Consider the following 27,588-nt stretch of genomic DNA (forward strand, 5'->3'; position numbering starts at 1 on the left):
TTGCACTACCCACATCCCTACGAGCAAACAAATAAAGAAGGTTAGAACCAGGCATTGGCATACTCCATCTGCTGACGATGTGGGGAAAAAACGTGTTTTCTGATTTGCCCCTTTTTGTCCATTCCAGAGGCTGCAATCTCCGTGACATGCTGGTACACGCACACACCTCACATACTGCACACAGGGACAGCACGATGGGCTTCTTTCCTTGCTGTCATTGCACCTCCTGCCAAAACAATAAGAAAGCCAATACTTTTGTTAGTCATATCACCACAAAACAATACAGGATTAAGACATGTATTACTGTTTTTTATTATGTTATTTACCTTCTTTCATGTCATGTTGTAGAATAAAGAGATCATTAAGCTGAAGTCACGTCAAGATAATAAGTTTATGCCAGGTCACATACACTATGTATTCCTCCCTCTAGGGGTTCATCTGACCCCCATCAGTCAATTAATCAATTAACAATTCAAACAATTAACCATTAGCCAATGCCAGTGATGGCAAAAACCCAACAAACCTTTAACCCCTTCACTTAAAATCTTCACCTCTGCCAAGGAGGTTATGTTTTCGCTGGCGTTGGTCTGTTTGTTTGTTTGTTTGTCTGCAAAATAACTCAAAAAGTTATGAACAGATTTTGATAAAATTTTCAGGAAAGGTGGATAATGGGACAAGGAACAGATGATAACATTTTGGTGGTGATCAATTGAAGCAAAGTGGATAAAATAATAAATAAAGTCTATGGTCTGACAGCCTCAGCAGCAATTCCAATTTCTAACAAGCTGTGAAAATAGCCCCATCTAGTTCTACTTGCTAAATATTGTTGTAATTCTAAAGTTGAAATTAATGTTCTGTGTTGGGAAAAAAAAGAAAGTGAAAAATACAAAAAAACACATTATATTCTGTGTTGGTACAAAATAAGAATGAAATAAATACACCACAGTGTCTCCATGGTGAAGGCATATATAACCTAATAATGATAGTGATGCAAATAACCTAATTGTGAAGCAGGCTGCAAAATCTGATGCAGAGGGGGAGGGAATATCACCTACTTGGTGGAGGTCTGCACTCTCTGAGTGAATTTCTAGTTTACCATGTATTTAGCATTTGTTTAGCATCATCTGTGATCTGCAATATATCGGCAAAAAACAGCCTGCAACTCAGGACCAGAATCAACGAACATCCAGTAGAAGTCCTATCCACTGAGCTGATCCAAAATTCCCTAAAGCTAGACCCTTCCAGGAGGCCAGACATCCAGCTACTGCACTCAGTTTCTGTTGCATTGTAGTTAAACCCAGCCGCAGACATACAGATCTGGAAACAAAACTTCTTCAGTGTGAAAGTTAATTTGTCCTGCTTTTTATAGACATCTGCATGTGACAGCACGGCGCTCTGGGACACGCTTTGTCATATTTTGTCCTTTCTTTTCTATTATTCTGTGTATAGTTGTGTTTTTTGTACATTTGTATATTTGCATGTTCTGCTGTCATACATTGGTGTTTGAGGATGTTGTGATATGTACAATACTCAAATGACAGGTGATAGTGATTTGGTCGTCAGGCCTCTGCTCCTCAGAGTTGATCTCATCTAATTAGTGGCAGCAGCTGACTGATTCATCACCTGGTAGGAATCTGTCTGTGTCTGTATCTGCTCTGTGAAGCACTCATGTCAGTAGCTCTGATGATCGTCAAGGGTTGAAACGTCACCTTTTTTTCCCCACAGATGTCTTAAAATAAAAACATTATTTTTGCACTGATTGTGCCATTTAGAGTGACTGTTTTTATTGAGACTTTGCTGCATTTCCTGACAGAATAGTGCCATGAAAAAGCAATTGTTTTTAACCGAGACATCACTGCATTTCCTGCCAGGAGAGTGCCACAAAAGGCAGGTATTTTTAGCCAAAACATGTCAAAAACTTTTCCTAACCATAACCAAGTGGCTTTTGCTGCTTACCACACATTAACCACTGCACTGTTCAAATATGTACAGAAATGTATGGTCTGAACATATCACACAATACATAATCATGTAGAAATGTTGGGCATCTGTAGTTTGCAGAAATGCCAACATTTTTTTCTGGTGTACGGGTTGAGCTCAGCTCTTATGCAGGTCTAACCCTGATGGACGTTAAGATAAGTGAGGCCATTAAGTGCTTTAATCAGAACTTTAAAGTCTACTCTAGTGTTCTCTAAAGATTAGAGAACATTTCCAAAAGTTAAACAGATTTGTGCAGCAAAATTGAGGTTTATTCTGTGAGCCTCAGGGGGAGGCCCGGTTGAACTACCCAACTAAGCATCTCAAACTACCTCCACCTTGAGGAGCTTCAGCAGTAAAATGCTGCTTCACACTGATGCATCGATATCAACAATCTAACAAATCAATGAATTAATACTACATCAGTCACAGAGAGCACTTCTCTGCAGGATGAACACTTCTGCTTTTGATACTTTAACTGCTTTTTGCTGATGATATTTCCGTAGTTTTACTCATGTGGGATATAAAACACAAGACTTTGAGTATTTAACACTGTGGTATTAGTAAAGCGTCTGAGTACCTCTTCCACCCATGATGATTTCCTCCAGATTAGCCCCGACCACCTGATGAAATCTTACTGATCATGCAAAATAAAAAGAACCATAAGAACAACAGCTCTAACACTCTTATTCACTCCGTTTAATCAGGAATGTCTCCTGAACATGATGTGTCTTATTCCAAACTGGAACAGAAAGTTCTCAGAGTAATAACCCTTCATAATACACTGTTGCAACACTGCTTCCATTCATGTCTCCCGCTCTAAACACTTCACTGTCACGCTAATCATACTGCTTCGTGTAAAGGCCTTGTATCTACAGATGACGACATGCATAATATAAGTAATTTTCCTTGTCAGTCTTTCAGGTACCGCACGCAAAGTATGATAGTCATGATAAGTGTTCTGCTACTGTCAATGCAAGGAATTCACTCTGTGTAATTATTCTTTAATTATAGGAATTATTGGGCATATTTTGAGGCCTGTTTGAAGTTTTTCTGGTGTTTAAGCACACTGGGCACAGGGTTGATGAATGAAAAAAACACTGACAGGTAAAATCTGACAAATATTAAATACTGTTAATCTGTGAAGTGATCCCTAATATATCTGCAATTAAAATGGGAGCACAGGAGATTTAAATGATTAATTAAAGATGTAAATATGCATTCATAGGTTGTTTATCCAACTGGGTCCATGGTCCGACAGCCCATTGGTCGGACATCCCATTAGTCCGACGGTCCGCGATTACTTATTAAATTGGTCCAACAAACCCCAGACTTTCACCCAGGACCTTTCTGTATGAATATGAGGCTGCACTATATCGTTTTTTCCTAAACCTAACCATGTGGTTCTGTTGACGTCCTGGCATTGGTTGTAGCGCCCTCGAACGTGAACAGCAGACGCAGGGGATACCTACCATGTAATATGTAGATGTTAAAGTCCACTAACAAAGTGGCCATATGTGACAACTCAGGATGAGAACATGTCGGATGAGCCTTTCGGTGCTAAACAAGCTTGATCAAAGAGCACTGCTCAACATGACATTCTCCAACCACTAAATACATGGGCCTAACATTCATCAGGTGAAAAAACTGTGGGAGTGTACAGACCAAATCATGACCACAACCAGAGTGTACTGAGACTGAGACAAGACCAAGACCTTCAGGGGTTGAGATCAAGTCATGACCTGGACCAGAGTGCTTCGAAACCAAGACAAGACCAAAACACTGAGGGGTTACGAACAAGTCATGACCAAAACCAGGGAAGACCATGGCTTTCAGTCGGTAAGACCCTATCATGACCAGTGTATTGAGAACGAGACAAGACAGAGATTTTGAGGGGTTGAGACCAAGTCATGACCAAAACCTCTACAATGCTCTACAACTTACCCATTTTATGTTAAGTTGGACGAAGAGTTGCATGACCACTCATCATTTTACCCTTTGGAAGGAGATGTGTCAAATTCTGCTGACAGTGATATCTCCAGCTGTACTGACACAACCGCTAAAGTGAGGATGTAATAACTGTGCCCGAGGCAGTGATAAAATCTGAACACAAGTGGTCAGCTGGAGACACATGATAGGCACAGATTTGAACAGGTGTGTCTCTCCTGTCCACTTGTGATTGGACCACCCAAAATGCGTGTTAACACCAGGTCTAAGCGTGACCAAATGATCTTAAAGATCCACATTCCCATGAAAACACCAACAAAAAAAGAAGACAAATGAAGTAAAGGAGCGAGCCATGAGCCAATAGATTGCATGGCAATATCAAGAATATTGACTAATGCAAGTTTGTGCTTTGTTAAAGAATTGCTTATTGCAAATTATGCAACCCTTCCCTCCACGACAGCAAGACAGCCTCAAACAGGACAGCGAATGGTGGTATCCACAATCACTCCTCTCAGGTGAGCCACACCGCAGCTGGAGACAGGTAAGGGTTAACAAGTACGCTGTAGTTGTAGTAGTAGTAGTAGTAGTTGTAGTAGTCCAAAGCAGATGTCAGACGTTGACGTCTCCAATTCAGTGCACATTATACTTTGAGGCCCCAGTGTGCAGGATGGATTTCTCACATATTTCCCTCCCACAAATAACATCAAAGTCAGCTCACTTAAAATATGTAGCAGAGAGCCAGCTCTTAATTTTGAGTGTAGCAGGTGACGTAATGTCGACATAAGTTAGAGTTAACATTACAATCAGAGCTATTTACCAAAGTATTTTACACCATAGTACATCTGGTTTTGACATGTACTGTGAGCTTACAGCAGAGCCACTTCATCAGTACTGTAGTAGACAGAGAAACTATCAGATGGCCTCTACTGTCTCTCTGTCTACATGAACTGCAAACAGCTTGATCAGGAACACTACTTGCCATATGTATGATGCTAACCATACATTCATACTAATTTATACACTTTTCCTATGCTGTAAAGCAAATCAGCTGATTTTGGCCCCGATCACATGGAAAACATGTTAGCAGCTGGAGGCGGCTTTTTCTAATTGTCTTTAATCTGAATGAAACGTTTTGCTCGCTGTTTTGGCGTTGCTACATGCCTCGTGTTTCTGCTGAGTTTTTGCTGGAGTGCTCTGAACTCCTCGAGTTGATTAAACTTCAACTCAGAGCAGAAAAGGTCCTCATGAAGTAACTCAGTTTTATCACTATTTAATTTGAGGAATTTGCAGGAGAACCAGAATTTGATTGCTTGAAGGCAGTCAGAGGATGAGGTGGGCCGGAGGTTGAAGTTAGGTTTGGTGGACAGATAAAGCTGGGTGTCATCAGCATAGTAGTGGAAGTGGATGTTAAATTTACGGAAGATGTAGCAGAGAGGAAGAAGGTAGATGATAAACAGAGGAGGACCCAAGACAGAACCTTGAGGAACACCGATAGTGACTGGACATGATAAAGAAATTACAAATGATATCTTTGTTGTAATGTTCAAACAGATGTTGTTAAAATGCACAAACTTCTGATACACAGTATTGTATCAGAACCTGTCATTAAGTACAGATAAACATAACTACACTATGAGACATGCTGCTGGAGGTAACTTTACACTGCCCAGAGCAGGAACAAAATGCAGTCAGACAAACAGTAATGTACAGAGCCATGTATGACTGGAATTCACTCCCTAAATACATCAAGCAAAGAATCAGTAACTATTCAAATGATTGCAAAACAGCATCTGCTAAATAAATACAACCAAATGTAGGAACCAATTAGTTTTTGGACAAAGAGCAAATGTGTTTGATTGACTGATGTGCCTGTGACATACTTTGATTTATCTTCGCCCAGTATCTACCCATAATTGCTATTTTTGTCATTATTGTTATTCAAAATTTTATGTAATTATTATTTACTGTTTCTTGCTGGAAGAAGAATAGCGACAGCTAATGGGGATTCTACATATCTTTTTTATTTTTTTAAACTGAAAGAAAAGTGCACATATTTATTTAATCAGCTGCATAAAGTGAAAAAAAAATTTTTTGTTTATGATCTACACATTTTTTGTACTTTTTCCCCCCTTTATTAGCCCAAAGCTTAAAGCTTTGCTCAGTGTGCAGTGTGGAAAACTGTGATTTTGGCATGTTTATTTTGAAAAAAAATTGGAATTGCAACCTTTTGAATTGGATTTGGTGTGAAGGAGTGAATGACAGAGTGAGAAATAAACTTACAGCCTGAGCATGAAAAGTATTGTCTTTCTGACTGAACTTTCGCTAGAGCTCCATTTCCACACAAAGCTCAGCATTTAAAACTGTGGACGTGAGCGGAGGCTACGATCAAATCGTATGTTGTGATAGACAACATGGGACGATTGGTGTGGACCATCGTGTAGTCTGTCATGTGTCGGCCAAGTCAGGCACGATTTTATGACCCCACAATCATCTAATCTGACATAGTGACTGTCAGTACTGGCAAAAACGTTGTGTAGCATGAACCAGGCATTATGAACAACTGTTCATTTGTAGCAGAGATGTGCATGTTGGTAAAATAATAAATAATAATAATTTCAAACAGTTTTAAGAACATTTAGCCAAACTAGAATGTGTTAGGTTGTGCCCTGCTCTCCCCTATCTTTTCTTATCTTATCTAAAGCAGAGATATTTGATAAAGGAGATACCCCACCGTAGGCTTATCCAATGTTAAGAAAACAGTTACTCTTCCTGTCTCTTAAGTGGGTGTCATTAGCTCTCCCTTCAGTCAGAGCTTGTTCTCCCTCAACCTCGGAGTTGAGCTTGCGACCGCTGCAGCGAGGCATCGCCTCTATACATGGGGCGCCGGCACTATCCACTAAGCTACCGACGCCCCAACGTCATATGTTTTCTAATTTGGGTGGTCTGAAGTTTCTTCTACTTTGTAATTATAATGTTGATCGGATACCTGTCTCTCTCTCAAATTTCCATAGGCAGATGCTGTTGGCCTGGTCCCTTATTTATAAGCACAATTTTTCTCCTAATAGATATTTTATATGGAACAATAAGGATGTTTGTTACAAAAAGAAATCTTTATTTTTTGACAGTTGGTTCAGGAATGGTATTGTGCAGATGAATCAACTTTTCAATAAGGAAGGAAAACCAAGAATTTCTTTGTCATTATAAGACCCCTGTGACCCCTAAAGATTTTGCTGTGGTTTTTGATGCCATTCCATCTGGTGTTGTTATGCTCTATAAGGGTTATACCTTTCCTCCTTCTATTACGACACCTTTGCTTGATCCAGTTGACACACCTATAAGGAAAATATGTTTTCAACCAGCGTCCTGTAAAAATAACAAAAACATCCGCACTTTATTCGAAACTGATTGTATCTCTGTCCCATATGTAATTGCAACCTGGAATAAGCATGTTCAGGACTTATGCTGGGAAAAGATATGGTCTCTTCCTAATAGATATCTACTGGTTAACAAAGTTAAAGAAATTTCTTTTAAGATCATTCATCGCTATTATCCTGTCAAGGCATTTCTAGTAAGATTTAAGAAGGACATTGATGTGTCTTGCACTTTTTGTAACATGCACCCAGAGACTGTCTTCCATTTATTCTGGACTTGTGAACACACTCGGGCTTTGTGGCAAGGCATGTGTCGTTTTATATTGGACTATATCTATGATGCCTTTGTACTTTGTTTGAATGATGTATTATTTGGCTTTACAAATTATAGAAGAGAATCAGACGATGTATTTTTTCTATGTAATCTCATCATATTCCTGGCCAAGTTTTATATTCATAAATGTAAGGTGTTGAAAATCAAACCTTCCTTTTGTACCTTTAAAAAGGAGGCAGAGTCCTACATTAAAACACTATCCACTTCTTGCAATAGAAAAGCTGTGAAAACGTTGAAGCTGTGCTCCAAATTTAATGTACTGTTATAATTTTAATATATATTTTTTTAATATTCTGTGCACCATTTTTATTTCATATTTGTGTTTTGTTTGTAACCCCTCGCGTTATATATCTGCTTGTTTCTTTATTTTCTTATTACTACTGATGTTTCAAAACATGATATTTGTGTACATGATGCTGGTGTTGAACAAATAAAGGTTTATTGGAAAAAAAAAAAAGTAGGCGTAGTCATCCTCACCTGTGGTGGAAGCACATAGGATGCAGTGAGCCAACATTCACCTGATCAGATAGGTGTTGTTACTCTGAGCGAGTTGAGTCCTGAAGGTGAGCGGTGAAGCTATACCCAGCCCCGGGAACTGGGTCAGTATTTGATTTCAAATTATTAACATTAAGAAGCTGACCTCCCGTTTTTGTTTTTTAACTTTAACATTATCTTGTTTAGTAGTTGCGCAACATGGGAGGACGGTGCAAACGCAAGGAGCCGAAGGAGGACATAGGAGCTGAGCTCTCTCCGCTGCCAGGGGACACCGCGGCGGACCTGGCCGAGCCACACACACCTGTTCCCGGGTTGAAGGCGCAGAATGTGGGCGGTAGTAAGAAAGGTAGGGCAGCTTGTTTAGGCAACAATTTACCGATTTAGAGGCGGGTCTGCGGGTTTATTACTTCTAAGGTGTTGTTCTTCTTATAAACGACGACTTCTGGTCTTATAACAAATGTCACTTTAGTTTGGTTCCTGTATTGTACTAAACAGGGCTGCATACAGCTATTTTGTTACACCTTTTAACATGGCAGGCGTTTAAACATAAAGATATCCAAGTTAAAATTCTACATATTTATAATAGCTTCAAATACTGTCAAATTAATGTTACATTACTCTCATTTAATGCGAGTAATAAAGACTAAATCATAGAAACTTCTCTGGCACCACAAAAGCCTCCAAAATGGCCCCAAACGTTGAACCAACAACTCCCTAAAACACTTTAAATAACAAAATCACCAATGATAGCAGAGCTGAGTGAGAATCTTCAGCTTGAGTTGAACACCATCACCATTAGGGTGAAATAGGGGAGACCGGGGCTGGTTGTCACACTGTGTTTCCATCCAAAAGTGATTCGAATCATTGGGAAATGCGCATTAAAAGAAATACGAATCCTGTGTGTTTCCATTAAATGTACGGACTTTGGTGAAAACTACGAACTCGCGTGAGTTTTCCGCAGAACCGGAAACAAAACAAGTCTTGCATTCTTCTTCTTCTACGTTTTCTGGTGGTTGGCATCCAGCTTGTAAATGCATTACCGCCTTCCCGACCCGGAGTGTGGACATCACCATGGAGAGAGGTGCGCTACATCAGACTTAATTCGAACATAACTGTTTCTATCCCCCGTTTTGCGAATCAACATTTTTTCGAATCAACCAAAACCCGGCTAAAGCGAGCGTATTTTAATTTGTGCGAATCAGCGAACTTTTTACTCTTGTGTGAATTGCCTTATCTCAAAAACATCTTTCAGTTGTCATTCCTACAGTAAATGAAAACTTAAGGTCTTGACTTGAAATGGGTTTCCCTTTCATTTTTACAACCTACTGTGACAAGAAGTGATTAACCATCACAGACACTCTGACACATAGGGGGTTGGTTGTCACAACAGGGTTTTGAATTGCCCTCTGTAATGAAAGTACAAATTACAGTGCTGAAAAAATAATCTAGCCTTTATTAAAGCCGTTGTTTCATGACAATTCATTAAGAATATAACATTAAATTAAACCGTGAGATTGGAACAGATTAATCGTCATCACTATGAGCAGGAACTTGTGTTAAAATGTCAAAACAGCCTATGTTGAGGTATGTAAGAGTTTAGATACGACGTTGTTTTCTAGTGAGGAACTTAAGTGTCAGTGTGTGTGTGTGTGTGTGTGTGTGTGTGTGTGTGTGTGTGTGTGTGCGCGCGCGATCGATCGAAAACACCCGAGAACATATGGACTAAAACATGTTTGCCATGCCGACTGTCTCTCTGAACTGTCTCATGTCACCATCCTCAGCTGACCGCTTGACAAACATTTTAAGCTAGCTAGCTAGTCGGAGAAATTGAAAGTGTTGCAACCATTCCCGGTCTCAGCTTCTTAACATGATACAGGCCTACTTAGTTATTTCCTGCCACAGCTGTTGGCTTGAGCAGATACTGACAAATGAGTTGTCATTGTCAGATTATGTTGCTACGATCAGGTCACTATTCTTGGCAACAGGCCGTACAGATACAGGAAGAGGATAAAGGTGTGCTTCTGCAGTACTTAGAAAGTGTTTGCCATTTCATTACATACTGACGGAGCTTTTTAAAATCTGTTTGAGGTTCTCAATTCATATTAATCTGTTTTCTTTTCAAAAAAATGTAGCGTCTGACAGCAAGATAATGGCTGCTGTCATATTAATACTAGTCTGGATATCACTCAGTCAAACAGACATGGTTCATCACGAGCAACAGTTTGTCTCCATCGAAAGCTGTGTATTAGATGAAAGGGCAGCTGATTCTGTGTTGTGTAGTTTCATCCTGCCATAAAGGTTCATCATCCACTGTTTCATCACCAGGTGGAAGACGTTCCAGTTACGGTAGCGATAAGGTCTACCTCGGAGTCCGTGTCAAAATGCCAGTGAGGGACATGCTGAGAAAAATCCGCACAGCCCAGGGCTTTGAACCTCAGGATGTTCAGGTACCTTAGTGTTTGTTTGTGTTTGTTTGTCCATGTGGACTTTGCTTAGTGACAAAATAATCATTTTAAACATGAGAATATTCAGTCGCAATTTAAATCCAGTCACTAAGACCAAAATAACATTATTGATTTTATTTTTTACCCAAACCCTGATGGATAAGTTTACTTTATGTATTGTATTTTTACAGTTGGTTTCCTGGTTGTTTGCTGCATGTCTGTTGTACTTTTGGGGACGTTTTGGTCCCCAGATTTTGCTGCTCAGTGAGCACTCTTGACTTTCAGCTACTCTTTGGTACAGACAGCTGCGGACGTGATGCAGCAGCACAGAGGAGGAGAAACTTTCCAACATAAGGCTCCGGGACAACATTATCGTCTCTCTTCTACTTAGCAGCGGTGAATTCACAGCTCACTGATACTTATACAACACAGTCTCTGGCTTTTGTTTGATGTCTAGCGTTGGCAAAAAATGTAGTTGCACATTTCTGATCCATCGTTAGTGCCATTAGCTTGTTTACTATATTACATGAATGCCACTGTCACACTGAACGTCTCGCTGAGCCCTGTTCAAACTTCAGACTTTATATGGAAAGGAATAACCAAATCGTTGAATATTCATATTAAACTGCTGAGCGTAATTCGACTGACATAATTTTGAGTTGGGTAGAGCCCTACTTTTTAGTGCATTTATTTGGTGTAGCCAGAGTTTTAAATGCGTTGTTTTTACCTACCTGAATGTGCTGTAGGTGTAACAACTCAAAGTACTGATATCAGACATCAAGCAGTTTCCGTTTGTCTCCGAGACATTACATCTACACTCTTAATACGGCTATATCAAACTCAGAATGATGGCAGTCGAATCAGATTCGGCTGTTTAACACGAATATTTGACTTTTTTTTTTTCCCCTTATAAAGTTTGATCAGGGCTCATCAGGACGTTCAATGTAACAGCAGCATTCCTGTAATATAGCAAACAAGTTAACTGCGCTCACGACGTATCGGAAATGTGCAGCAACATTTTTTGCTGACCTAGCCACAGAAGTCACGACATCTGAGCAGAAGAGAGACGATAACGTTATCTCTGAGTCTAACGATGGAAAGTTTCTCCTCCTCTGTGCCGCTGGATCACATCAGCAGCTACCTGCACCACCGAGTAGCGTGAAAGTCAACTGACTGATGACTCAAATCTACGACTTTCAGAGGGCATCCTTAATTCTTAGCAGGGAACTTAAATATTGGTGACTGAAAATTCTGAGGCATTTAAAAGACAATTCACACTGATGCAACTGTTTTTCTTTTCTCATCACACAAATGTGTGAACACAGGAGATTTACGGCAAAACAGACAAAGGTCAGTAAAACCTTCATGTATGAGAATTACAGCTGAAATACATGGGACACGGACATGGTGTAACACGTCTGCAGAGCGCATCCATTATAATCAACTGAAGCAGCTACACAGCTCTTTTCTAGTTTTACACAGCTGGTTTATTTTTTCTCTGCACACGGGTGAAAAATAAGTACAAAGTTTTTTGAAAATGAATACCTTATTGTACTGGAGGTAATACCATGCGGTGGGGCAATACTGGGGGTGTTTCACATTGCACATTAAAGTAAATCAATTAAATGAATCCACCCTGTTGTTATAACGATCCAGTTAATTAATTCAGTGTCAGCTGATATAACCTACATTTCCAAACCCTGCATAAACAACCGCAGCATCACTTTACAAAACTCAAAGCGGCAGTAACCACATGCTACAGATAGACTCTGCAGCAGGTAGAAAAACCCGCTCCACCCTGCCCCACCTAGGTGAAGCATCCCGTCCGTACCACATGTACTTCAACTGTTAATTTAGGTGTGGTGTCATGTAGATATTTGCTCCTTCTTTAATAGTTGTTGAGGTACGCTGGTGTTCAAAAGTTTGGTTCGCTGCAGTCAGATGGTTGAGAGGACTACTCTGTACTTTTGATTGGTCTTTGATGCTTTTAGGTTTTAGAAATTCCTCTTTAAAAATAGATGTTATTTTGTATGAAGGGTTTGTTTTGTACACTGAGAACAAAAGGCTTTACAATGGTTCAACAAGACTGACAAGTGAAAGGGCAGAAAGAGACAAAGATCCCTCTGAGCAGCAGCTCCACAGGAACAGAAGAAATCAGCACTCGTTGGGCTAAAGAACCTGGAGGCTTCACATCAAAAACTTGTGCACAGAAAAGGTTCCTGTTTCACTGTTAAGTGCACAATAATGACTATAACAAACTGGAATTAACCTGTTGCAACATGTTGCTTTAGCATAACTATTCTTCAAACACAGTCTAAGGTTAGCACTAGTGGGTTGGATCAGCTGAAACCCCTATAGACTAACAAATAACAGTTTAAAGGGACAAATCAAAAATACATATTGTCCCTTTCACTTGTGGTGCTTTTTATTAATCTAGATTGTTTCGGTGTGAGTTGCAGAGTGTTGGTGATATCGGCCATAGAGATGTCTGCCTTCTCTCCAATATAATAGAACTAGACTGCACTCACCTTGTGGAGCTCAAAGCACCAAAAAAATACTTTCACAACCAGGTTGCTCAAGATAATCCACAGGCCTTGTAGTGGGCAGTTTTATGTAGGAACTATTTTGTTTCTCTGAACTACACCCGCAAACTGTATCACCATGCAGAACTCAGCTAGCTCAGTGGTGCCAGGTGAGCAAGCAGTAGATGCATGCTTCCTTCTGTGCAGTGGTACGATTGGCAGGTGTGGTGTGGTAGAAAGAAAGGAAATGCCTCCTGCATGAAACTGCTCAGAAGAAGAAAAACATCAATATAACCGCTGATTCCAAACTTTTGAACAGCAGTGGCTCATGAATCAACAGGAGGGAACAAAAACCTGCAAGACACCAGCATGCAGAATGCCAATTAAACTCTCTCTGCTTCGAGGGGAAACTTCCTGTATAGCACTCTCAGCCTTAAACTTGACATTTTCTTCCTCAGGAGGGAAAACACGAGTCAAAACTCGCACAGGACGCCGAAATACCAAGGTGAGTGTTGAGAAATTCTAGTTTCCTCAAGCTCTACGTAAAAAAAAGGCTTCTGGTAAACTGTGAATCATGTCACTTTGCTATATGAACTCTGCATACATCAGCTTGCTTTGGCTTTCAGAAAAAGCACGCGATAAAAAGCTTGGAGGAGCTGGCAATCATCGTTGAGGTGTTGGAGGAGGATCTTCGGAGCAGCAGCATGTGCCGCTCCCCTCCCCAGTGTTTGTCTTCCTACAACCCTCCAGTGTCTCCTGGTTGGTCACCATCTGGTAATTCATAGTGACCAGATCCACATTAATATAGTCACTCATTAAGATATCACCTCGATTAATATTTTAGCAGCAACTACTCCCTCGCTCACGTCCCATATTTTCTCATCAAGGTTCAGGGTACAACAGTGACGAGTCCGATGAAATGATCCCCAGCCCGCAGTCCTACATGACCTACTCACCAGGCACAGCAGAGTACCAGCAGGCCCTGTCCCCTCCTGGCTTCATGCATGCCAGCTTCCAGCCGTCAAGCTTCAGAAACAGTGGAAGAATTGGTGGAGGGGAGGAGGAGTGGTTTGATCCCCAGAACCACGCCGGGAACCTGAACAACTCTGCTTTCTTCTGGGCACAGCTTCAGAAAGAGGAGAGCCAGCTCAGTGACATCTGTGACACTGTACTGCTGGCCCCTGATGACCATGGCAAGACGTAAGTTTAGTGCATGAATGCCGTTGTATGTGTGTGGAAATTATGCAGTACATTGACCAATTGGAGGGGAACTCTATTGACAGGTTTTGAAGAGTTCTTTTGCATATGTGTAAAATGTTGTACATGTATGAAGCCATTTGTGAAATGTGATAAACGTCATCTAGTGATGTCATTTGCTTCAAGTTCACGTTTATGTAGCTAACGTTAGCTAGAGCTTCAAATCAGTGTGTCCTCCACCTCACTCCCCGCCGCTACAGACCACCTCGCTAGCAGAAGAGCGTGCTGCAGCTCCAGAGATGGACCCCCAATCAGCGGCTGCAGCCAACACAAACCCCAGCTCCTGGGGAACGGACATTCCCAACTCACTGTCACATCAACAAACGTTCTGTTGCTGCAGTTACACGGGTTAGACCCTGTGCTGCACACTGGCCACCAGCCTGCTGTGACACCTGACATGGGGGAGTTTGCGCTTACCGAATTCGAACCATTACAGCAGCTAATTGAAGCTTTGTCCCCCCGAGCTGATGCCTGCTCTTACTGGGGAAGCAGTCCAACATGGCGGGGAGTGAGGCGGAGGGACTGATATTAGTAACGCCTGTGCTTTTCTTTATGGCAAGTCAACATGTCCGATGTGAAACAACACCTATTGTGATTCTGTTTGTTGAGCTCAATCGTGCCGGCAGGCTTATGTCCTACTTTCTCAGCTTACTTTATGAAATGCCTCCAATAACTACACGGCTTATTACCCAGGGTCAGACCTGTTTTCCTCTTCATGTGAGTGAATACCTTCACTGTGAAGTCATTTTTTTTGTCTAAATTTGTCTGATTTTTCTTTTCCCTCCAGTGCTCTCCATAAAGTGGCGTGTGTCGGAAAGAGGGCACTGGGCTACGCCATCGCCAAAAGGATGGCCGCACTCAACAGCCTGGACCTGAAAGACTCTGATGGAATGGTACAGTACAAAGACAGCTGAGATAATTTTCTAGCTTTTGAATACAAATCTATTATTTCATTGTTGCCACCACATCTCAGGAGCTGGTGTGTACATTATATACACAAGAACGTGGCAAAGAAAGAGATTATTGTAATTTGCTTCCATGTAGAAAAGGTTACAGAATACGATAACCTCATGTGGTTTTATAAACTAAAATGCATATTTAAGATTAATTAGTATGCAAATAAAACCAGTATATAAAGACAAACTACATGCACCTTCCACACTCTGCAGCGCAAATTGACTGTGGATGGTTTGATCACATTGGCTGGATCACATAGAGTGCATCAGGGATGGCATGTTTTTGTTGGCCGGCGTGAAAGTTAACATCACCCCATTTCTCTTGTTCTGTGCCACCACATCACGTCTGCAGCTGTCTGTGCCAAAGAAAAGCATGAAAGTCAACAGTGCTCAGTGAGCAGCAAAATCAGGAGACCAAAATGTCCCCGAAGTACACTGCACAGTATACTGACTAGCAAAAAGAAAACTAAAAGAAATGACTGCTTGTTGAAGTTGACTAGAAGCCTTCTCAGTCGACCCAGGGGTCTCTGACTGATGACTTGAATCTCCAACTAGGGGCAGCCCTAATTTGTTCTTACAACATCAGGTTCATGTGCTAATGCTAATGCTAACTGCCTGACTAGCGTCTTGTCTCCCAGTTTTTTGAGTGATGAATACACACTACCACCGCTTGCAGGTGGAGAGTTATTTCCTCTCACGCATGCAAAGAACATGTGTGCTAGTTGGCAGTTGGCTGGAGTGTAATCAAGCACAACTTTTTGGCCGCGACCCAGTCGACCTGAATTGAGTCGTCATGTGGGTTTGGTGTGTTTGGGCCTTTAACTGCCATTCGATAGCCTGTTTGCACAATGTATAATTGCTGTATGCACACTCATCAATTATGGCAGGTGTATTTAAAGTAGATGATATTTAGGAAGCAGTGATCCAGAAGTCTCATGTAACAGCTGCATTCAACAACAGAAATTAAAAAAACAAACAGATTAATTGTGGCAGAGTTTGCATGTTGTGTCACCGCTGGATTATCCCTGGTTTAATGTCATGGCCCTCTGTTCACAGACTGCACTCCTCCATGCAGCAAAGCACAACCACCACCTGATGGTAGCAGATCTGATCCGTTTGGGGGCCAACGTCAATGAGACGAACAACTCAGGGAAGACTTGCCTCCACCTCAGTGCTGAGAAGGGCTACATCAGAGTCCTGGAGGTGAGAGTCTTGGATTGGGAAAATGGGTTTGGGATGGGTTCTCTCTGGGACGGGATTTGAGCAAAACACATGAGCAAACAATGCGCCTCATCGTTGGGTCCGATTTGCAAATTACACTTACGCTGACTTATCAGCCAAGAGAATGACTGCATGTCGGACAACGTGTCTACTGATCCTTTCTTTCCTCATGACAGAGATGTCTTCCTGCTTCACAAACATATTCACAGATCAGATCAGGTTTACTTTTAACAAGTAACATGACCCCATTTGTCACAAGTTATTGGCTGCTACAGATATGATTTCCTTTGATCCAAACAAGTTATTCAGGTACATGTTTTTTGCTTTTCACGCCAGGAAGGTCTCATTTCAGTTGGAATAAGTAAATAAAGTCATTGAACAGCTCGGATGAAGAGCCGTGACAAGAACCAACACAGCCGGTTTTGTAAGACACACCAACTGTGTGCAGCGCATCAGTTATTGTCATGTGTTGAGTGAACACGTTACACAGTTTCAGCTGCATGATGGATGAGTCACGCTGTGTGCGCTGTAGGGAACAAACAGGTTCAGTACTTCACATAGTGTACCCTTTTAATCCTAAAGGCACTGTGGTGCTCGTGTGTATTGAGATCACACTGTGGGGCAGAAACACAGAAGTTATAGGCTGTTATAGGTTGAATCTAATAGCTACTTGGGTAACATGTAATTACGCTTCACGCAAATATTTTCTCCCAGCTGTGTTCATTTTTGTAGCAGAGCTCAAATGCAAACAGCAGGTGTTTTTTGACGAGACGGATGTCTTCTCTCTGACAGTAGGAAAACATTTCAAAGGTCAAAACCTGTTTGTTGCAGGTACACTGAACACTATATTTTGGTGTCGCGCCATGTTTCACAGCAGAGTGGAAGCCCAGTTCTGGGAGAACGATCAAGCAGTGCACGTTAATTGTCGTGTCATACCGTCTGCCACACGTTCTCGGGCCGTGTGTGCAAGAACCTGCTGTGTTGTGTGCCTAATTTCAGACTAGCGCTGCAACAGTTATACAATTAATCAGTGTTCATTTTGACAGCTATTTTAGATTTAGTCTTAGTCTTGAGACCAAAATGCTTTTTAGTTTTAGTCACATTTTAGTCATTGTTATCCTTCATAGTTTTAGCCACGGATGCTTCCTCTGCTGCCATTGAGCAGCTAACGTGTAGAGCTAACCGCTAACAACCACCGCCATAACTAACAAACTCCACAAATCCATTCAGCAGCTCCATCGTCCACAGTCAGACACACACGGCTGGTAATTAGTTGCTGAATTACAGCTCACAACTCGCACCAATGGCTGACGCTGCTCTGGTATGAGTATTTTGCTGGCTAGCGAAACATCCTGGTACAGACTATTTACTGGAGTTTACCAGCTTGTCGCTCATGCGGCATTTGAAGATAGTTGCAAGCACAGACGTTCTTGGCTTTCAGCGTCGGATAGTCCACCACTGACTTTTTTTGTCATGTCTCGTCTTGTCAACTAAAATGAAACAGATTTCGTCTTATTATCAAGATCTATATTTAGCTCATGGAAAAGAGTCGTTGATGAAATGAGTTTTTGTCAACAACATTAACACTGTAATTAATTTACTGATTTCAGGCAGCAGCTTTTAATTGATTTTCCCTGCACCTATTTTGATAAGCAAAAGTGACAAACATGTTGGTTTCAGGGACCGGTTGCACAAAACACCTTAAGTTTTCTCCTTAAGTATGACACTTAAGGCTTAATTTCTCCTTAAGTGAGGGACATACACAGTTGCACAGAAGCCCTTAAAAGGTTTCCTTAGTTAAGGGAAAAACATTAACTCCTTTACTGCGGTAAAAGTTTCCATGGAGATTGTTTGTTTGCTTGGACTCAGGCTTGTGACGCCTGTTATCATCTCACAGAGTTGGCTTATAGTTAGATAGTGGAAAAATGGCAGAAGTACAAAGTTAATTTGATCCCCAAATACCATAAAACAAAAAACAGGAAGAAATTGTGATGAATATTTGTTCAGTAAGATCTAAAGTGTAAAAACAATATGACTTATCACCATAAACTCATCATGTTGCAGATAAGATAGAGTCAGAGGTACCTTAAGTTTTTTCCCCTTGCTTTGGTTGCTAAGGTCTTTCGTGCGGCAGCCTAGGGATTCCAAGACAAGAGAATCCCATAAATTCTTAAGTGAACATGTAAAGGAAACCTTAAGGAGAAGACTTAAGGGTGTTTGTGCAACCAATTTTATTTTGAGGAAACCTTAACAAGGACTTTGAGGAAAATCTTGACTTAAGATGTTTTTTGCAACTGGCCCCAGATTCTTAAATGTGAGGATTTACTTGTTCTATTGAATATCTTTGGATTTTGGTTAAAATGTCAGACGTCACATTGGGAACTCAGGGTTCCCACAGTCATGGGAAACCTGGAAAAGTCATAGAATCCCTCAATTTTATTTTTTAGGTCCGGAAAAGTCAAAGAATTTGTTCAAAGTTTTGAAAAAGGCAGGGAAATCTGTTGTAATTGTCACAGTTATCTTTGTGGATATCCTTCCACGTGATGCAACAGAATTTATTGTCTGTCGCTGGTGATGTATTGCAGCTCCAGTATCGATGCATCAGTGTATACAGTTTTGTTTACATCATGTACGTTTCTTAATTTCTCCGGGCAATCCGTCTCTCCATCCAAGTGTGCCAGCCAGCTGGAATTAGAGTTTGAATCTGATGTGTTTGAATGAGGCTGGCCAAGTGACACAAGGAAATTATGACAGTGTGGTTAAACATGTCGGGTCATGAATCCCAAAGCTTCCGTACCTGTGCTCCCATATTATCTTTATATTGGAGTGCATTTTTGAGATGGAGCAATGGACATGGACAGCCTAGGGCGTTCAATTCTCACGTCGAGCGCCAACGTGCACTTTGGTTTCATTTTAACGCTCTGAAAGTAGAGCATGGTCGTCAGAAGGGACGCAGCGTTCTTTTTAACAAATTTACTCCAAATAAACATGTTGCGTAAAGTGTAGTATGTAATTCAGTTTGTGTTATATGTTGTGAATGGTCTTGAGGAATTTTATCATGGGTCGTTGAAACGCCATGGAAAGGTTTTGAAATGTTGTCTGTGAAAATGTGTGGGAACCCTGGGGGCCGGTTTTTTTGTTGTTTTTAATAGACTGAAAATTAGTTTAATTAGAGCAATTTAAAATTCTTCCAATGCTATTTTTTAAATCATACATTCCTCAACCGATAGATAGATCTAAGTGCACAGAAGGAATACTTTCTCAGCTGTCTGCCTGAAGCCAACTGAGGGCAGCAGGTATGAGGTATGTGAATGGCACACAATGCCAAAGCGCAATAAATCAAATGGGTGTAACTTAACTAAATCTTGTGCAACCTCCACCAACCACACACACATCTGTGTTTGTGATGCCAACAAACTGTAAACAGCTTTTCTAGTTCATCTAATTCAGGTCATCAGCAGTGGGGATGGTGATGGTTTTGGGAGACGCTGGACTCAGTTGTCCACCAATCTGTCCCCTCTGTCCTCATCTAAGAGCACCAGATGCACGACAGCTGCGGCGTCTCTGATTATGTCCAGAAACATGGCATCATATCTGTGCTGCCTGGTGCTGTGTTCACATTTAGACGGCTTCATTGTAACTCTGCACATCTCACACACGAACAGCTGCTCTGTGCGCTGTTACCAAACTGACTGTGTGTCATTCAGAGCAGAGTTTCCTTTTAATATTTTATTCATAGATTTTTATTTTTTAAACAAGCAGCACAACAAAGGAGCCACCCTCCCCCACCATCAGAGAGGAACAATAAGAAAAGAAAAACAACAACGATGCTCTTATAGGCTCTTATATGATCTGCACAGCATTCAGCACCAACTACAGAACAGATGTCTACACAGTGAGATATACATAAACACATATAGTACACATACACACATGCTAAACATACAGAGCGATATGAAGAAGCATATATACATACATGCAAACGCTTTAGGCCTTCCTCAATACATAAGACATAAATGCCGTGTTTCGTCAAAGATTGCAGAGCTCTTAACCCTTTGAAACCTCAGCAAATTGGCTTGATTTCTTTTAAAACGTGGGAAGAAGGCAATGAGCAACCAAGGAAGAAATGACCACAAAAAAGCAAGAAATTATTAAAAAAAGGAAGAATGAAAATCAAGAAAATTACTTGAAAAAAGAACGGAAAAAAGTTAAAAATTAACAAACAAGGAAATTACCCAAAAAGAGTGCTTGAAAACATACGCAAATATAATTTTAAAATGTAGTAATAATAATAATAATAATTATTATTATTATTATAAGTATAGTTTTTCCCTAGCTTTTTTCTTTTCTCCCTAGTTTTTAAAAATAATTTTCTAAATCTATTTGATTATTTATTTATTTATTTATTTATTTATTATGTATTTGCAATTTGTGGGACATTTTTTACCAAGTTGCTCATTGCCTTTTTTTTGCGATGTTTTTCAGAATAAATCGCTCCGATTTGCTCAGGGTTCAAAGGTTTAAATGCATGTGAAAGGTGTCTGAAAGCAGCACAAGAAAAGCGATGTTGCGCCAAGATTTAAAGGGTTAAAAGAAGGCACATCCCCAGATTTCCAAAGAGTTAAAATATTCCTTTTCACTACAGCCCTGCCATGTTGTATTGTCTTTTGTTGCAAGTGGGATAGAGCTAAGAGATGTCGGGTCCCGCCCAAGATGGCAGTGTGTGGGTCTGGTGTAATATCAGCACAGGATCAGTGCAGCCTGTGAGGCACTTTAAATCGAATGAGTTATTGTATGCAATTTATGGAGCATCTGTTAATGTCTTGAAAGTTTCCCAGGTTTTATCACCAACCATGATGCCAGGGTCTTTCTCCCAGGCTTCCTTTAAATACTGCGTGGAGTTTAACGCTGTGAAAAGGTCAATAAACTGAGAGACAAGTCTCTTTGCGTCAGAGCTTTGCGTCAGAGCTCTGATTCATAAGCAGTTTTTTGAGACTAATTCAACATGTGATATACTTGTGATCTAATCTCTAATGTGGAGGTAATGGAAGAAATGTAAACTTGGGAGTGTGTACTTTCCTTTCAACTGATCGAAGGTGGCAGAGCAGTGTTTTTAAAGGAGATAACAGGAAGTGATGGTCTGTGGTGCTGTCATGGTTCATACATGTGTGTGTGATTTATACCTTTAACCAGTGTGTATGTTTTCTTTTAGGTTCTGAGGCACATGATGATGGATGGTGTGTATGTTGATGCTGAAGCCACTGATAACTCTGGTACGTATGTAACCTTTGAAATCTTTAGGGTTCTTAAATAACGATGACGATACTTGTATTCATATAGCTCTTTCCCAAAACAGAAATGAAGCACAACATGGCAGTGAAAGCAGTGCTCTGTTTATTTGAATGTTATATATTTGTATTTTTTAAGATTATTTTGATGGCTGTTTTACAGACTGAAGAGCTGCACTGACAGTTTCTGTCTCCAATAAGTTCAGATCATTCAGTTGATTTGTGTGTCTCTGTCAGTCACCATTTTCCAGTGGGGTTAAGGACTGTTTGAATGTGTGTGTTCTCAGGAATGAGTGTCCTCCAGTGTGCCTCTGTGGCTCTGAAAGCCACAGTACGTGAGCTGGAAAGCAGCAAATCCCCCAATCGCACCAGACTCCACACGCTCCGCCAAGAGCAGCTGATGGAGACCCTGGAGTGTGTGCTGCAGATGGGCAGCTACCTTCATACCATGGTACGACACTCAGTAACAGCTAACATGTCTGTTGTACATGCAAAATAAGCGTGTGAGGTCACTTATTATTACACTGAAATCAAGTGTTGTCCTAGAAATATCATCTTACAACATAAGAGCTGCGCTTGAAATGATATTGAATAAGATGTGACCAAGTTACTAACTTCCTACAGAGCCTGTAACCACTAACCAGCCACTACCTTGCTGTGCGCTCAGACCAGCAGCCGAGCAGCTCTGTGTTGCGGCTGCACACCCAGAGCTCATTAACAGGTGTAGCCAGGAGACATTTGAAGTGATGAAACAGTGCCGAAGGCCATTTGTGCATTTGTTCAATGTTTGTAGTTGAGCTTTTTGGCGGGGCAGCCCATTGTGAAGAGCGTGAACTAATAATGAGTCAATGTCAACTCTAAACTTGGTAAACAAAGTGTTGCTAAAATCTATTTACAAACCTAAAAGCCTTGTTCCTCCCTGTTCCCTCGTCAGGTATACTGTCAGAAAGTACTGCGAGGTATGCTGGTATGCCTTTGAAGTGTCATACAGAGGAATTTACATAATGAAGATGAGTAGACATAAAGGCTGGAGCCTTTCTACTCAAACTTTTTTTTTCCAACGCTAATCTCGCAGCTTCCCTTCAGGGACTGAAATGTCTCTCCTCCAGAGGAACACTGGGTTCAAGAGTGGAATGTGGGGCAAGACGATATCGCTAAAAATGCATCATGCTAAAAAAAACTTATATCAGTAACTGTTGAAGAGAGTTAATTGTAGTTTAAACCAGTGATTCACAACTGAGACCTTCTTGAAGAGGTGGTCTCAGTCTGGTTACAAACGAACTCTGGTGCGGTTCATTTGTGGTGAGAAGGTGTTCTGACCTAGATGCGAACCAACTGCAGTCACATGACACATTGTTTGGGTTAAACATGAGCATGTTACAGTCCTGGAGGATTATTAATGTGCACCTCCTCCTGTACTGCCTTAATATGCACATTCAGCACATCCAATGCATCAAAACATTGTTTTCTAGTTGGAGCCGCGCCTCGTTTTCAAACTGTATGGTTTGACTAAAATGAACAATGACAGCAATATAGTCCACGATGAGCAGTGCTAAAATCAACCTGCGTAGCTGTCCCTCCATTGTGACATTAGAAAGTGTCACATTTATCTTGCAAGTGTACTCTTCTTCAACGTTTGCTTTACTTCCTGGATTTTTCCTGCATGGAAATTCTGACCAATCAAGAGCAGCTTTCTCACACAAGGCATTTGATCTGGTCCTCTTGTAAATGCTGCCGTGAGAACACGAACCAACTCTAGGCAATTATACAAATTTGGAACAACATGAGTCCCTGATTCAGACCAAAGGAGACCACTCTAGGGCTGACAGCAGCCTTAGAGTAACAAGTTTCTATTGCACTTGATTAAAAGAAACTCGAGACTTGCTGGTTCTAGAGTACTACTGCGTATATTTATGGGTCTAGAGATTCATTGCATTTTTCATCCAGAACTTTGATGACTAACTCTCTTTATTTCCTCTCTTCACAGGGGAGCCAGAGTATCCAACCTAGGATGGGATGACCTCTTGGCACTTCGGCCCGGCAGGGCTTTTTGGAGACCCGACAGTAATGTTCTGAGTTGGTTCAGGCTTGAACTCTTGAATTTGAATGGAGAGACCACAATTAGTGGAGTTAATTTTCTCTCTTAGCTTGAGTTCAGGCCTGTTACGTAAAGCATCTGGGGTTTTGTGTGTGGTAAAAACACCTGACTTGCAATCAGGTGTTTATTGTAACCCACACAGAGACGTCAGGTGCCCATCAGCTGGTTTCTGTGAAACTTCCCTTGTTTGTTACATTGGAGTAACAAGTCGTCCTCAGTTAGTGTGTCTGTGGAGATCAAGATGTAAAATCCTATGAGAATATTTTTTTTAAAGATGATAGTGTTGACTATTAGAGCCATAGGATTTTTACATGTCAGATCTTTTCACTTGTACTTGAGGACATTTAATACGTATTGTTTGGTGGTGGGAGTAAATCCAGTTTCATCTGACTGCTTTGGCATGAGTGAGCACATTTAGAACAGTCATATGCAGGGAGTTTTGGTTCTGTTTATGTGTTATGTATTAGCATATTATCAAGTTTCTGAATTCGTCTCAACATGCAAACTGTATTCTGTCAGATGTGTTGTAATGTGGCCTGTCTTTTACCTGCTGTTTAAAGGAACAATGGGTTGCTTCCTTACTGGAAGTTAGAGGAGAATCTAATCTAATCTAATTTAATCTCTGTGCGATCTGTAGAGAAGCGTCCAAAATGTTTTCAGCCTGGCTAGGTTAAATCAATAATAATAATAATAAACTTTATTTATAAAGCAGCTTTCATGCAAGAAATGCAGCACAAAGCACTTTATAATAAGGGTATAATGAGCACTGAGAGCTTCACATGAAATCAGACAGAATGGCCATAAAACAGGCCAACCAAGCAGTTTAATATAAAGTGGTTACACAGAAGGCATCATAACTCAATATTAGCAAAACCATACATTTCAAAATCATACAATAATTAAATCATAAAATCAAGTAAGATACAACATTTTAAAAGAATTGCAGCAGCGTGAAGCATAAAAAAGTTTTGTACCTGTATTTTGAAAGGTATAGCTAGTTAAAGTCTAAAGTGAACAGAGACACTTTAAGCTTTCTTTTAAAAATGATTAGCGTTCTAGCTTCCCTGATATCTATAGGTTGTGTGTTCCATAGCTTTGGGTGTAATTGACAAAGGCTGCATCCCTGATCTTCTCCCAGCTCTTGTTAGGAACCTCCAACAACCAGCAGCAGATGATCACATACAACATTTAAACATTTCATAGGGAATATCTTATCCTTTTGATTGGCTCTGCAACATACCCTGCATCCAGTCCTTGTGCTAAGCTAAACTAAATTAGACTAAACATGTTTTGGACCATGTCTCAACAGAACGCACAGATAAAAGTATAAACAAATAAATTATGTATTATTATTTTTATTAGTGTCCCAACACGTTCTCATCCGGAGTCGTCACATATGGCTGCTTTGTCAGTGGCTTTTCGTGTCTACATATTACGTGCCAGGTATCCTCCTGCGTCTGGAGGATAGCCAGGACGTCAACAAAAGCACATACTTAGGTTTAAAAAAAACCATCATGGTTTCACTCTACATTCGTACGAGCAGCAAACACTGGGCTCCCGCGCAAAAGTCCAGACTTTGTTGGACCCATCCACCATTACTCCCACCTGCCCTATTGGGATATTCCAGCTCCTTTTATGAAGTGGTAACCAGCAGTGTTTCACCTCACCGTATGGCTTTTCGTCCATACCGCAGAAGATTACGTCCGGCTACATTACAAACCGATGCTGCCTGGCGGCTTATCATAGCGCCGCAAAGATGGCTTTTGGCATCAGGTGCCTGACGCCGAAATCACTGGCAAAGCGGCGATAATCAACGACTTCGGAATGAGAACGAGCTGAAGTGTCAGGACACAGCTGTAGTCCATGTAAAGGTTTTAGATGAATATTGTTGCTTTGAGACATTCGTCAGGCGTCACTGGGAGCTGTGCCTCAGATCGGTTAAAGCCGTGTGGTCTTTGCAGTCACTAATTTACGTGTTATTTTAAGTGAGCATCACAGGTATTATTTTCTGTGTTAAACTTTGCTCAGGCAAAGCTGCAAATATAAGGTAATATGATGACCTATTCTGTATTGATCTGTAATGTGGTGGTGGGCAACAGTAAAAAGGATAATGTGACATTAATGTAGCCGCAAGCGGCAACATGAGGGATTTCTACTCAGGCAAAAGGTGTATTTTTTACTATTGAAAAAGATGTGAGTATTTTGATGTGATAGGTGGTCACTAAGTGGTTGACCACAGCTAATATGAAATGTGTTGACTTGGAACAAAAACTTTGTAGCACTTTGTAGGTTTATATGTGTACTGATAATGAACAGGGTAGTTTTGTTTTTATGCTGATTAAAGTGAAAGTAGCCGAGAATTTAGAGATATATTTGTGTTCATGTAGAGTATCTTACACATTCATTTATATACCTATAATGTGGGGTGTTTGTTTTTTATCATTGATTATGGACCTTTTAGTGAAAAGTGAACTACTGATAAAACTTTTACATTTATTTGAATGCATACAGATATGTTAGGGATTCTGGTTCCTGTATGTATTGGAGTACCACATTTTCTCAAATAAAGCCTGTAGTCCAGTGAAGACCAGTTCTTACAGAATAGCCGCAGGCGTGTACACCACAGGCAAATAAAGGCCAGCCCAAATGCAGGCTTGAGGAAAACTAGAATTACTGCCTTGCAGTTGTATGCCTCCACGCAATGGTCACGTTGCACTTAGTTTACATCCGTGTCCGTGGATGCTTAACACACAACTTCCCCCCAGCAGCACAGAAGATCTGTACAATCAACACAGTTTCAAGATGTACAGTATTTTCTATTTTCCAAGCTGAAAATGTGAGAAAATGTGGTTTATTGTAGAAATCTCAGTAAGCAGTCATTGTGTAATACGCTTGTAAAGACGTCAGTAATTCGACCATCAGATTTTATTTGTATTACTCTTTAAATTGAGCAATGTTTGATGAATGATTCAGACTGTCGGAGCTCAGGTAGAGCTTATCTCCAGACAGAAATGATATCATAGTTTCAACCAGTTTTCTTCTTCCTCTTAAGAATTTCACACAGAAACACAACATCACAGATGTCCATAAAGAATAAGTTGTGTGATAATACAGTAGTTTATTAGAGTAATGTGTAGAAACGACTCATTTTTTAAGCAGTGATTCACATTAGTGATGGATATCAGTTGTTCAGTAAACTTTGTCTTAGAAATGATTCATTGCTGCACTTGAACGTGCCACTAATACATTATAATAATAATAATAATAATAATAATAATAATGATAATAATAATAATAATAATAATAATAATAATAATGATAATACATTAATTGACAGGACGGCAAGGCAGGGTAGTATGGTAGCATAGCTCAGAAGACGATCATTCAGTTTGTCATAGAAGCACCAAATTTAGTACATTATAGTTTAATATATGAAGAAGACATCGGAACATTGTAGATTGACATCCTGATGAGCATGGCGACAAAATCTAGATGCATCCAATTGTAAAAATAAACATTTCAATGTGTCTCTAACCATCAAAAACTATAAAATAGACACCAAGCTTGCATTTGTAGCTCATCTGGTTCAAAAGTTACTGCAAAAACTGTTTTGAAGTGGTGGCCATTTTGGATTTTGCCGCCAATCTGCAATGTCCTGATATCCAGATGTCCTCTAGA

At 40.5% G+C, this 27,588-nt stretch overlaps 1 protein-coding gene across 4 annotated transcripts; it reads left to right on the plus strand.

The window, feature by feature from the left end:
* The first annotated feature begins 8,136 nt into the window (after positions 1 to 8,136).
* Positions 8,137 to 26,280, plus strand: LOC117259287 (uncharacterized). 4 transcript variants are annotated; one of them, XM_033630537.2, is made up of 12 exons: positions 8,137 to 8,228; positions 8,314 to 8,470; positions 10,450 to 10,571; positions 11,894 to 11,918; positions 13,549 to 13,595; positions 13,717 to 13,864; positions 13,978 to 14,290; positions 15,135 to 15,240; positions 16,360 to 16,506; positions 21,737 to 21,797; positions 22,100 to 22,263; positions 23,800 to 26,280. In XM_033630537.2, exons 2-12 carry the CDS (start codon positions 8,323 to 8,325, stop codon positions 23,830 to 23,832), a joined length of 1,314 nt encoding a protein of 437 aa, XP_033486428.2. In that variant the 5' UTR covers positions 8,137 to 8,228; positions 8,314 to 8,322; the 3' UTR covers positions 23,833 to 26,280. The 4 variants fall into 4 exon arrangements, with proteins under 4 accessions (XP_033486428.2, XP_033486427.2, XP_033486430.2 ...); XM_033630536.2 differs by having other exon boundaries at positions 8,142 to 8,228; positions 8,311 to 8,470; XM_033630539.2 differs by having other exon boundaries at positions 8,142 to 8,228; positions 8,311 to 8,470; positions 13,717 to 13,849.
* Positions 26,281 to 27,588: the final 1,308 nt, after the last annotated feature.

The sequence above is a fragment of the Epinephelus lanceolatus genome, chromosome 4 (assembly GCF_041903045.1).
Source record: "Epinephelus lanceolatus isolate andai-2023 chromosome 4, ASM4190304v1, whole genome shotgun sequence".
Classification (NCBI taxonomy): Eukaryota; Metazoa; Chordata; class Actinopteri; order Perciformes; family Serranidae; genus Epinephelus; species Epinephelus lanceolatus.